The sequence below is a fragment of the Archocentrus centrarchus genome (genome assembly GCF_007364275.1).
Source record: "Archocentrus centrarchus isolate MPI-CPG fArcCen1 chromosome 18 unlocalized genomic scaffold, fArcCen1 scaffold_23_ctg1, whole genome shotgun sequence".
NCBI classification, from domain to species: Eukaryota; Metazoa; Chordata; class Actinopteri; order Cichliformes; family Cichlidae; genus Archocentrus; species Archocentrus centrarchus.
The window spans coordinates 1,213,256-1,225,684 of NW_022060145.1; the positions used below are offsets into that span (position 1 = coordinate 1,213,256).

General features: G+C 41.3%; 2 protein-coding genes across 2 annotated transcripts; one reads left to right on the plus strand and one right to left on the minus strand.

Moving 5' to 3' along the window:
* Positions 1 to 223: 223 nt before the first annotated feature.
* On the minus strand, positions 224 to 1,948 carry c18h11orf68 (chromosome 18 C11orf68 homolog). Its single transcript, XM_030722684.1, has 2 exons — positions 1,818 to 1,948; positions 224 to 1,376 (listed from the first exon to the last, which is right to left on the minus strand). Exon 2 carries the CDS (start codon positions 1,331 to 1,333, stop codon positions 590 to 592), a length of 744 nt encoding a protein of 247 aa, XP_030578544.1. The 5' UTR covers positions 1,334 to 1,376; positions 1,818 to 1,948; the 3' UTR covers positions 224 to 589.
* Positions 1,949 to 2,294: 346 nt separating this feature from the next.
* drap1 (DR1-associated protein 1 (negative cofactor 2 alpha)) lies at positions 2,295 to 10,551 on the plus strand. The gene is made up of 7 exons (XM_030722685.1): positions 2,295 to 2,518; positions 3,091 to 3,163; positions 3,436 to 3,529; positions 4,989 to 5,114; positions 6,096 to 6,186; positions 6,297 to 6,385; positions 9,104 to 10,551. Exons 1-7 carry the CDS (start codon positions 2,477 to 2,479, stop codon positions 9,267 to 9,269), a joined length of 681 nt encoding a protein of 226 aa, XP_030578545.1. The 5' UTR covers positions 2,295 to 2,476; the 3' UTR covers positions 9,270 to 10,551.
* The last annotated feature ends 1,878 nt before the right edge of the window (positions 10,552 to 12,429 follow it).

Genomic DNA, 12,429 nt, shown 5'->3' on the forward strand with positions numbered 1-12,429 from the left:
TGTGTTTAAAAACAGAACCCTGTAAGCACTATTGTTCTTGTTTATGGACTAGTTCTTATATAGCGCTTTTCTACTCAGTCAGAGCACTCAAAGCGCTTATACAACACGTTTTTTACATTTACCCATGCACACCCATTCATACAAGCACTTCCATGTTTACTAAGCTAAGTGCTTTTTAATTATATAACATCCACACACATTCACACTCCGACGGAACGGTCGGAGAGCAACTTGGGGTTAAGTATCTTGCCCAAGGATACATTGGCATGTAGCCTGGAGTAGCCAGGAATCGAACCCCTGACCTTCCAATCAGTAGGTGACCTGCTCTACCTACTGAGCTACAGACTACGATATATTCAATACAAGATATCTGACAGTATTTCAGGTGATTTATAATTATTTTACAACAAAAGAATAAAAGGCAGATTAAGTTTTATTGTTTTTCAATAGTGAACTTGAAATCAGAATACAGCCAGTGATGTTCTAAATGGGTTATGAAGTACAGTCCTCTGAATGCAACCTCTTTTGGGATCACCATGAACTTTGTCACATACTGGTTCAGCAAAACTCCCATCTTGGTCTGACTGGTTTATGTCACTTCAAGATTGGTAACTTTGTTGATAATGTGGGAACGCCTGGGTACGCATTCGAGGTCAAATTTACTCTCATATATAGTGGGGCAAAGCTTCCAGCGGTTGTTCCGGTAGATTCCCAGGTATGTGTACACGTCTGGCTTGTAGGACAGAGGGCATTTGACTCCTGTGGCACGAATGACTGAATCCAGCCTCATGACCTCACTCTCATCTGTGAAGTTCTGGTTGTAGGCACAAATGACCTGCTTGCCCTCTGCCTTAGGGTCAAATGGACTGACTTTAACTAGAGAAATCTTGCCATCTAGGGCTGCTCTGGCCACACACTCCCATGCGTGGTCCAACTTGAAACCAGAATCCAAGTGCATGAGCCACTTGCCTGTAAGCACCCCATGGTTCAGGGCCAGCTCCTTCACTGTCTGGAAGGTGACGGGCCGACAACTTGCCAAAAGTTTCTCCCAACTCTCCTGGAGTCCTGTGACATCCCCACCGCTGGGGCAGTGGTTCGGCCCCAGCACAGCAATCCACCCCACAGGGCTGACGCCACCCTCCTCATCTCCAAATCTGGACACTTGGGAGGGTCTGTTACTCTCTAGCCAGCCATCAAACTCAGATCTGGGAGTTCTTCTTGAGTCAAAAACAATCCAGGGGTCCATGTCTGCAGCCATGGCCTCAGCAGCATAGGTCTCTGCAGCAAAGGGGGTCCCCACCTCGCCATCAACAGGGCCCTCTTCTTCCTCCATAATGCTGTCACAGTTACACGAGTAAACAACTCCTGGAGTTTGCCTGTTGAGTTGAAGTATGGAGTTATTTTTTTTTTTTTTTGTATAGAAACCACTGGCTCAGCCTCTGTAATAGCTTACAGTGCTGGCATAACTGGACTGATGAATTGCTTACGAATACTAGCAAGCCTGCTACAATAGCAAAACTTAGCTATAGGGTTTCTCTACCACTGATTCTTTTCCACACATAAGCTGCTATCGAGGTGCTCAGTGTGCCGTTCACATGCTAACAAACACGCATAACAGATTCCACACAGCTTTAGCCTTATCGTGGCTAGCCGACAAGCTAGTCGTTTTTATAAACGTACATAATCGTCGTCTTACAGAAACATTAGCCATTTCTAGCTCGCTGATGAACACAACTGACACTTTAACATGCCTAATGTGCTTGTTTAAACCGTAAATAATCGCACACCGATGTTAAACTTTGAACGTAAAGACTTACTCTGGCCGTAGATGTCGAAGTTTGTTGTTCAGCGTTGATCTTCCGCACAAGCGCAGCAGCCCCCTTTATCCAAAAGAAAGCGATATGACAAAGTCCATTCAAATGGCTGGCAGTTTAACTAATAATCGTTTACATAGCAATTAAATTGCTTGCCTCTTCCAGAGTCCGCATACAAATAATGTAGTAAACCCGTGTCGATATAAATATATATATATATATATATATACACGTTTTACCATAACATTATTAAGCACAAGTTATGCTGTATTCTTTTAAAGGAAACTTGCATGTTCTTTCTTTGGGATGTGTACATAATATATAATATATTCAAATATATAAGCTCGACTTCCTATGTTCCTAAGCATTTTATTTTGAGTAATTTTAAAACAGAGGTAGTGTTACATGACTGGGTTTAAATTAAGGTATTTTGTTGCTTCGCATTTGCGGAACGACCTGCGTTCCAAACCGACGGCACAGAGACCCTGTTGAAACAAACCGACCGCACCGAGGAGCGAGTGACGACGACGTGCTAACTAGTTAGCCGGGTAGCTACCACTATCTGGTGTGTTCGCGGTGGGGGCGAATTTCTGTATAAAATAGGATACAAAAACAGCATATATTGCATTTTAGTTTAGTTTAGCCACCCGGGTAATTTAATTATGCCCAGCAAAAAGAAGAAATACAACGCCAGATTCCCTCCGGTAAGCTTAAACTTACACTGAGCCGGTGTCAAAGCTAGCTAACGTTAGCAAAGTGTAAGATGGGAAGCTAACTTCTCTAACTAGCTTAAGGTGAATTTGGCCTCTTTTGTTGCCTAGAGAGCTGACAAGCCATCTAACACACGCAAACCATTTACTAAAGAGTGTATGTGTCTTAGTGAAAAGGAGTTGGTTTCATAAAATTGGCAAGCCAATACCCCCTATATGCCATTATTTGCTAGACTGCATAGATAGCAGGCGTGGAATTTAAGTTGTCTACTAATTGTCGTTGTTTTTAGCATTCCAAGCTAAGCTAAACTGAACGTAAATAAATGTGAACAAATCTGTTCTTTGTTATAAGGAGCTGCATAATGTATCTACAGTCCTCACACTACATAACGTAATTAGTGTAACAGGAATGGTTGCAATTACTTTGTGACGATTCTCAACATTCAACGATGCGCTGTACTGTAATAGTAAACTGTTGTTGGTTTAGTGTCCTCTGAGTGAAAATGAGAAAACTTTGAAGCGTCACTGTAGACACATGCATAAAAGTTGACCTTTTCTCATTTCAGGCAAGGATTAAGAAGATTATGCAGACAGATGAAGAAATAGGCAAAGTGGCTGCAGCAGTACCTGTTATTATTTGTATCCTTCCTGCCAGCAGTCGTCACTGTGCACGTTGGTTTGAATGATAAACTCTTAAATGATTGATTAATAATGAGAAAACATGCTTGCCCAACTTGTTTATTAGTACTCATTTTGATCATTGGGTCACGATCAGCCTGTTGCGTTGAACCCAGCCAAGCTGTCGATTATTGCCCGTTTGGTAATTTGATGTCTTAAAACTATGTATTTCATTTAAAACATGGACACGCAGCTGCTCCACTATGTTTTGTTTCCCTTATCCAAGATTTCAGCAAGAGCCCTGGAGCTTTTTTTGGAATCGTTGCTCACAAAGGCCTGTCAAGTCACCCAATCTAGGAACGCAAAGACAATGACAACGTCGCATCTGTAAGTGTCTGTGTGTCTTCACGGAGACCCCTGTCTGTGTTGCACTGTGTTGGAGTTGGCCTTCTTAGGGAGGTAAAGCAATCTTCAGGTCACTGTGACTGATGTACCAGAGAAAGAAAGGCAACTGAAGTAAAGCGGCATATTGTATCTATAAATTTTTAATTGTTTTGGATGAATGCAGTTGAAAAGTTAACTTATTTCCTTTACATTGACTTATAATGTGAATTTCCAACTCCATAATTTTATTCTTGGACACTACTAGAGTAGCTTTGCATGATTCACGATTAAAAAAATAATGATTATTTATAATATACTGGGTGGTGGTGCAGAACCTCAGTTTATCCACTGTCTGAAACAAGCATTTTTTTTTTTTTTTAGCTTTCACCTCCATTTAAGCCAGTTTCTTTCTGATTAGCTGCCCCTTGTAAACAGAAGATTTGAACTGCACATGACTGTATTGAGAATTTCCACTCTCACTGACTTTAGGTGGGACAGAGGGTAGAAAAAAACTGTCTGAAACTGAGCATTTAGAGTAGTCTGAAGCTCCTGACCCAATTATTTGAAACTGCCCATATTTACAGTGAGCATTAGCTATTATAACACTACAAGGTCATTACATCTCAATTCATCAAATTTCACAAAATTTTCAGGTCTCTGTGCTCATTAGTTTTCTCAAAGAAAGTCTTTGATAAAGGGATAAAAGTGTGTTTTTAGATAATTTTCTAGCATCAGTTTTTGACAGGACACCATGTACCAAATCCAATTTTTTTTGTTTGTTTTGCTTTTTTTAATAAAAAAAAAGATGATAGTTTTCTCTCTCGTTTTCCAAATATGAATTTTTCAAATAGTCAAAAATTCATTATCTTAAAAAAAAATTGAAGTGCTGGGCTCATTTAGTTTTCAAGATAATGTCGTTTTAAAATGTCCCCTCAAAAATGATGTTGGAAAATGTCTAAAAATATCCTTATCTTTATTTTTGAGAAAATTACTAACAGCAAGAACCCAAATTTTTCCATAATTCCTATTAAGAAGTGTATCTTCCCACTGGAATTTTTTTTTTTTTTTTTCTTCTCAGGCAAATCTGACATGGTCATGTAGGAAGCATTTGAGGATTTGACAAGGACTGACCCTACAAATGAGAGAAAACAAGGAAAATCATAACAAGCCCTCTTTAAAAAAAAAAAAAAAAAGACTTTATGGCCTCCTATTCTGTGTGGTGGGAGCCTAATAGAGCTGCTGCGCACATTTGTAGCACATTGAAAAATCCTTTGTATCTGAAAGTATTTCTGGCCATGAGTAAGACGAATCCCGCCAAAAGAATCTTACTGTGTGAGTCAGATTGTATGTGTTACTAAAATGAATATGTACCACCAATAATCTTGCTGTCTATTTGATATGCGGTTACATTTTTACTTTAACAAGTAAGGCTGAGGTGAAAGCTGTTCATGTTTGTTCGCAGAAAGCAGTGCATTGAGCTGGAGCAACAGTTTGATTTCTTAAAAGACCTGGTGGCCACGGTGCCAGATATGCAGGGTGAGGGAGAAGAGAACCACACCGAGGGGGGAGGAGAGAAAGTCTCGCGCAGGTAACACACCTTCACACAGGCACACAAACACATTTAGGGAAAGAGTCGTGACGTGTTGACTTCAGGAAGCTTAGCAGGAAAAGGGGTATTTAACATGCACAGTCAAAACACCGCAGGGTGATACGAGGTGGGCTCGTTCAGCTGCAGCTAATTTTGAGTCACTTCATCAGACAATTTGTAATTCAGTCATCTCTGATAAGTACACAGAGCCACATTGATTTAAACTAGAAATGAGTCACTCTACAAACACAACCAATCTCTTTACATGGACATGACGTCGGTGGTTTTGGGCTCTACTGTAAATTGAAACTGACAGTGGCAATATGTCTGTAATCCTTGCAGTGTAACCTTATTCCTGTGTTCATTTAATTTTGTGATTCTGGATTATCTCCAAAAAAAAGAGAAGAAATTGAAAAAGTAGGCCCATTCGCTCCTCAGAGCGAGAATTAATTATTGAAGAATTCTAGACAAGAAAAAGGAGTATTAACTGTCAGATCAAACACTGGCACCACAGCTAATTTGTAGTAGAGAGCTTAGTGGGGAATTACAGATAAATGAGTAAGAGAAGGCTTCTTTTCTCTAAAGAGTGCCGCTGATTTGATTCAGATTCAATTCAAAGTGGTTGTAAAGCTCCTAATGTTTAGACATTTGATGGTAGCAAGTGCCTCAGAGTCATTTCCACCAACAGTATCTGTCACACTTTTCTCCTCTGGAGTTATCTTAAAGTTGCAAGGGGAAGATTTCTGATTTAGAAAAAGTTACATTTGTCTGTAAGCTGTTTGGAAGTCATTAGCTATGTGTTTTTTTGTTTTTTGGTTTTTTTTTCCCATTTAAAAAACCTAAGCAAATGATTGCTGTTTCCCTTGTCCAAAGTAGCCCAAGAATAAGTTCTGTTTCATGTGTTGTTTCGAAAACGTTCTTAAATAAAACCTTCAAATAGAACCTACTATCACATTTCCTAACGCAGTTATTTGTCCTCAGAGGTCGAAAACCAGGGTCCGGTCGCAAGAATGGAGGTGCTGGCGCCAAAGGCAAGGACAAGAAGTTATCTGGAACAGAGTCAGAACAAGAGGTGTGAGATGATTTGCTTGTCGAGGCCTGAAGCTATCTGCAGTGTGATTTTTTTTGTCTGTCTGTTTGAGGGGAGAGGACTCACTGTTGTCTTCTTTGTGATGGAAATAGGATGAATCTGAATTCAGCGACACAGACGGGGACGAGGAGGACGGCTCTCAGTCGAGCACAAATCTGCAAGCTCCATCCACGTTCCACAGGTTTGTGTCCAGATCCACAGGAAGTTGATTCCACTGCACAGCTGGTAGCACAGTGTATTTGGAATTATCCTCCCAGGCTGCAGAGTCAGAGAGAGGGAGGGTTTTTGGCATTTGATGCTCTTATGCTGCTCTTCCCTCTGCAAAATAGACAGCTCTTCCTGATACCAGGATTTAAAGTTATTTACAGTGTATGACATAGGCCATAGAAGCCCAGAAAATAGCACACAATTAATCAGTAGTGTGCAGGGCTGTCAAAATTACTGAAATAAGACACATGTGATTATTCATTCAAAACAACCCACACACATTTGAACTATTCAAACATTACACAACGTCCACAAGAGGGCAAACCAATACAACAAACTGTATAACTAGTTATGTATGTACCAACATGTCTATATACCTACACATTACAGAATAAACAGACGTTAAGTTTGGTATCCTGAGCGAGCTCTGCTGTGGAACACCGTGGAACTGAATAGGACACGTCTCGTCTTACTGAGCACTCAAAGCTCTTCAGACTACAGGCCACAATCGCATGTATTATTTGGTACTAGTACACTTTTAGTACTTTAATGCATGCATGTCTCTTTGAGTGTGGGAAGAAGCTGGACTACATGGAAGAAGCCCATGCAGACACAGGGAGAAGATGCAAACTCCACACAGAAAGGTTTCACCCAGCAACCTTCCTGCTGTGAGACAACACAGCGAGCAGTTAGCACTTTAAGTTGATGCTTAAAATAACTAATAAAATTATTAACTGATAACTGATAAAAACATTACAGAAGTACCTAAAATGAAACATGGAACATTTCAGGCTGTCTTTCCATCAGCATGAAATGGGAAATAATCATCAGGGACCTGGAACGTACGAGGTCTTTCCCAGCAGCCAATTCATGAGAGCTAATGTTTAACTATTCAGTCAGTGCAGTTAGGGTTTCACTGTTCTGCAGTCTGCTGATCATTACAGAGCTTGGAGAGTAAATCACTCTTTGTGGTGCTAACTTGGGTTGTGAACTAAACTAAACCTTTTAGTTAAATAAAAAAAAAAAAAAAACTAACAATATTGTGTATTTAGAAGCAAAATAAAAATCCAGGAAATGTGTTTCAGTCCCATCTTTAATTGTGTCAAATCTGTCAACACAACTAGAACTATGAGGCTTTGGTGGAGATTGGGATGTCTACAGTATTCCTGTATTGCAATATTATTATATTAAAAAGACAAAAAAAACTTAACAGTGAAACTAATAAAAACTAAACAAAGAAGAACTCATTGTCATGTTCAAGAAACCAGTTTGAGGTGGTTGGAGCTTTGTGACATGCTGCTTTGTCCTGCTGGAAGCAGCCATCAGAAGATGGGTACACTGTGGTCATAAAGGCAGACACATGGTCAGCAACAAAACTCTGGTAGGCTGTGCTATTTAAACGATGCCCTTTTGGTACTAAGCAGCACAAAGTGTGCCAAGAAAACATCCCCACGTGATACAAGGCAGGATGGATCCATGCTTTCATGTTGTTTATGCTAAATTCTGACCATACCATCTGAATGTCACAACAGAAATCAAGTCTCCTCAGACCAGGCCACATTTTTCAGTGGTCCCAATTTTGGTGAGCCTGTGTGAATTGTAGCCTCAGTTTCCTCTTTCTAGTTGACAGCACCTGGTGTGATCTTCTGCTGCGGTAGCCCATCTGCTTCAAGGTTCAACGTGTTGTTGGTCAGAGATGCTCCTCTGCATTATAACGAGCGGTTATTTGAGCTACTGTAGTCGTCCTATCAGCTCAAAGCAGTCTGGCCACCCTAAACCCTGCCCTCTGGCATCAACAACGCTTTTTTTGTCCAGAGTAACTGCTGCACTTTCTGGACCATTCTCTGAAAACCCTTGAGATAGTTGAGGAGGAAAAGCCCAGCAGATCAGCAGTTTTCTGAACTACTCAGAGCAGCTTGTCTGGCACCAACAACCATGCCGTGATCTTCCCTTGAATGTGATGACATTTTAACACTTGTCTGAAGAAGCACTAATTGGTCAGTAATTACATCAGCGGCAAAATGAGTTCAAAGCTGTTGGTGCCCTTGAGAAATAAACACTCAGTTTACTTTGCATAATCTTTCCGCTACTGCTCTCGCTTTCTCTTTTTTTATATATATATGACCATGCTGACCATGTTTGAACAGAGCCAATAATTAAAATCAATCTGAATGATCTCATTTGAGGAATGTTTCATTTAGACTTTTCTATTGCAGGGAAGTGCCCAAAAGAATAAACTTTTTTTTTTTTTTTTCAAAGGTTATATAATCTTACATTAACAGCATATGTAAAGGCACATACATGCATGACTGATAAGTCATTACAGGGCTATTGATTGAAAGGCTGCTCCGTGTTCAGAGAAGTCTGGTGGCTGGTGTGATGCCAAAAACAGGAAGAGGGTGCTGTTTTTCTGCTAGAATCAATGACGAAACCTGTGCTGGCCTCAAATTTGCTGTGGGTCGTTGCAGGTGTGACACAGTGGTAACTCAAGTTAGAGTATTGTGTGATTTCCTGAAAAGAAAAATTTGGGCAACCTAACTGCAAAAAAAAAAAAAAATAGTCCATTATTTTTACTGTATTGTTTATTATTATTATTATTATTATTAATGTTCAAATTTAAAAGGTAGCATATTTGTTAGAATGCACTTATTTTGACATCTCTCAGCTTAACTCCTGTTCCTGTCCCCTACAGCGTTAACACCCCCACTCAGTACATGCACATGGGCAACTTGGTTGTGACGCAACCCCTGGACATGGTGCTTACCCCACACACCTCCATGATGGGCTTAGGACCAGCTCCCACGGCACCCGCACCACACAAGAACGGGGATGACGACGACGAAGACTATGACTCTTAGCTCGTTCTCACCGCTCCACTCACTCTCTTACACAAACACACACACACACACAGTCTTTTGACGTTATTTTTTTGAATTCTTAAGTTTATTTTCTAGCGGCTGCTGTAAGCATAGGAGCGAGAGACTCTTCATTGCAGCCTGCTGACCAAAAAAGCCCTTGACGGCAAGCTGTAAGAGCCACCACCGCGCGAGACACAATACCTGTATATTATGCGTTTTAATTTTCATTTTTTAAGAGGATCTTTTATTTTATTGTAGAGGAGAGTCCAACAAGGATGTTTTTTAACAAGTCAGCCGCTTGATTTTTGACTAGGAAAAATGACAGGTGTCACTGTTTTTTGCCACGAGCCCCTTACAGACACAATAGGTTTGGGCTGTCGCCTCGCAGCTTTTTCTTTTCTTTTTTTTTTCTCTTTTAGAAACTTTTCTTTTTTCCTCAGTTTTCTGTTAGAGACCCGAACATATCAGTCATCGTCGCTCAGACCCTCAGGTTGGCTAAAAGAAACCATACATAGTAATTAAAGCCTTTGATTCAAGGCAACAGCAGGGTATTCGGAAGGTGATCATCAGGGAGGTTGGTGTCTCACTGCTTAAGTGTTATGACTATGTTATAGATTGGTTGTGATATACAGCTGTTAAGCTGCAACCCCTACTTCCCGGCTTTGTCACAACTTGCAGCCCAATTGTTAAGCTGTAATGTAACATAAACAAGGAAGCAGGTGTATGTTTTACTATAGGTTAGCTAGCTACAGCTTCTTCTTTTTTTCCAATTAGTTTCCATTTTTAAGTCACGTTTTTATCAAGAGAACGGTAAACCTCCACAGCCCTGAAGTCAATCATATCAGCAGGCTTACATTGTTTGTTGTTTATGGCTCTGCCAGAGGTCAGTTGCTTTGGCAGTTGGAGCTAATTATTATTAGCTCCAACTGCCAAATAGCCCTAAATTTCCCATCAGAAGTATACTGTGACTCTTGGACCATATGTTTGTTTTTAAAAGCTGTTTTTTTTTTTGTCCCCCCCCCCCCCTCTCTCTCTTTCTGTTGTCCTCTCTGTTTTCTGTTCTGGCCTCTCCTCCAATTTTGAGTCACTTGCTCCTTTATCTTGCCCTTTTTCCTCCCCTTTTTAGATTCTTTTAAATGTATTGACTGAAAGCAGCGTTGGGGCGCCCATTTATGTGTCAGTCTCAGTATGAAATGGCCTCAAACAGACAGTTGGCACTGTATTGTAAACTTTTAACATTCTTTTTATTTTGTATGTAAAATAAAGTTCATATTTCAATTTATTAAAGCAGTCTTTGTATGGGTTTGTTTTCTGTATAGGAGCTGAAATTCCTTCCACATCAAGCAGCAGCATTCATTTCGACAGGTTTCTTTGTGTAGCGGCTGGAAGGCAAAACCCAAGTGTCTTTTACTAATATTTCAAAGGGCTTCCTCTGTAATTTTTCACTTTCATGGGTGTGGAACATATCCTTTGTAGCTCTGACTCCTTGCACTTTGGATTCCTTTGCATTCTGTATTTTGCAGTTTCCCATGGATGCTGTAAATCTGCCGGCTAGTGACTCACGCAGCCTGAAAGACGTGGCTGGTATTTATCCGCAGCTTTGCAGTCTCCTCCTGGTATTTGAATCAGATAAAAGTGCAAGACAGTACAGGTTTATGGAAAAAGTGTTTGCGGAGAGGTGATTGTTATCATCGTGGTCTCGCGTTGCATTTAGAGTAGCCGGCACACTTGGCCCCGGAGTATGCGTCCAGTCCCTTTCCTCTTCCTCTTGCCTTTTAGTTTTTGTAACAATTCATTTTGCCGTGTAAACACAGCCGCCTCTTCTGCCCCTCTCAACGCAGCCGACCAACAGCGCAGAGCCAGGGCCGCAAAAACAACTCCATCCTTCCTGCACAAGCGTTGACTCAGCGGACTGTGAGGAGGGTGGGGTTTTGCTGTATGTGTGTGTGTGTGTGTGTGTATGTGTGGTAAAGAGGGAGGAAGGTGGGATGGGGTGTAGGTGGTTGACTTTAGGAGGTCGGTGTTCAAACAAACGGCAGCCGTGGGGCAAGGAAGGAGGGAGGGGAAGGGGAGCCATCAAAGGGCTACCAGAAGGAAGCACACTGTTTCCATACAGCATCTGGCTGGGCCAAAGCTGGCCCTCTGATTCCTATCGCCTCCTCTGAAGCCTCCGATTTACAAACATGGGAAAATATGGCAAAGAGGAATTCCCTGACCTTTTTCAAGAATAAGCCTTTCACTGTGTGGTTAGCTGAAAAGCACATGATTAAAATGCACCTTGTATTGCAGCCCCTTGATCAGAGGGCACAGTGGCAGCCACTCAATATATATTCAAATCCTTACTTATTAGGCTATTTTTAAATACCTTTTGAGTCTTGTATGGCTGCTCTGCCATGGTGGGTGGCCTGTGGGGTATTTTATCGTGTTAAAAAAATGCACATTTTATTTCACACAAAGGGGGAAAACATGGGAATAAAGCACATAACTACTGAAATGCTGTAAAAATTGCCATTAGAGATTCTTAAATAGCACTGACATCCATCCATCCATTTTCTGTTGCTGGTCTGGGTCTAGGTCCTTCCAAAACCTTCCTCTCTGTGGCAACATCCTCCTGCTCATCCAGGGGGGCACCAAGGCATTCCCAAGCCAGCCAAAAGATGTAATCTCTCGTGTGTCTTGCACAGGGTCTCCTCCTGGTAGGACATGCCCAAAACACCTAACCTAGGAGGTACCCAAGATCCTATTCAGATGCCCAAATGACCTCAATTGGCTCCTTTTTCTTTTAATGTTGCAGCTCTACTCTGAGCCCTTCCCAAATGACTGAGGTGCTCAGCCTATCTCTAAGAAAGAGCTCTAACACCCTTCAGAGGAGGCTAATTTCCACCACTTTTATCTGTGATGTGATTCTTGCGGTTCCTTCCCAGAGCTTGCGGCCATAGGTGAGGGTAGGAACATAGATCACCCTTTACTGACTGATAGCCATGATCTCAGACTTGGGGGGAGCTGCTTCACGCTCAGCTGCAAACTGCCTCAGTGCAAGCTGGATGAGGCCAACAGAGCCACATGATCTACTAAAAGCAGAAATGAGACCACTGAGACATTGAACCTCACACCGTCCCCTCCTTTTGCAGTTTCTTATGTATCCTTGGAATTCTATCCA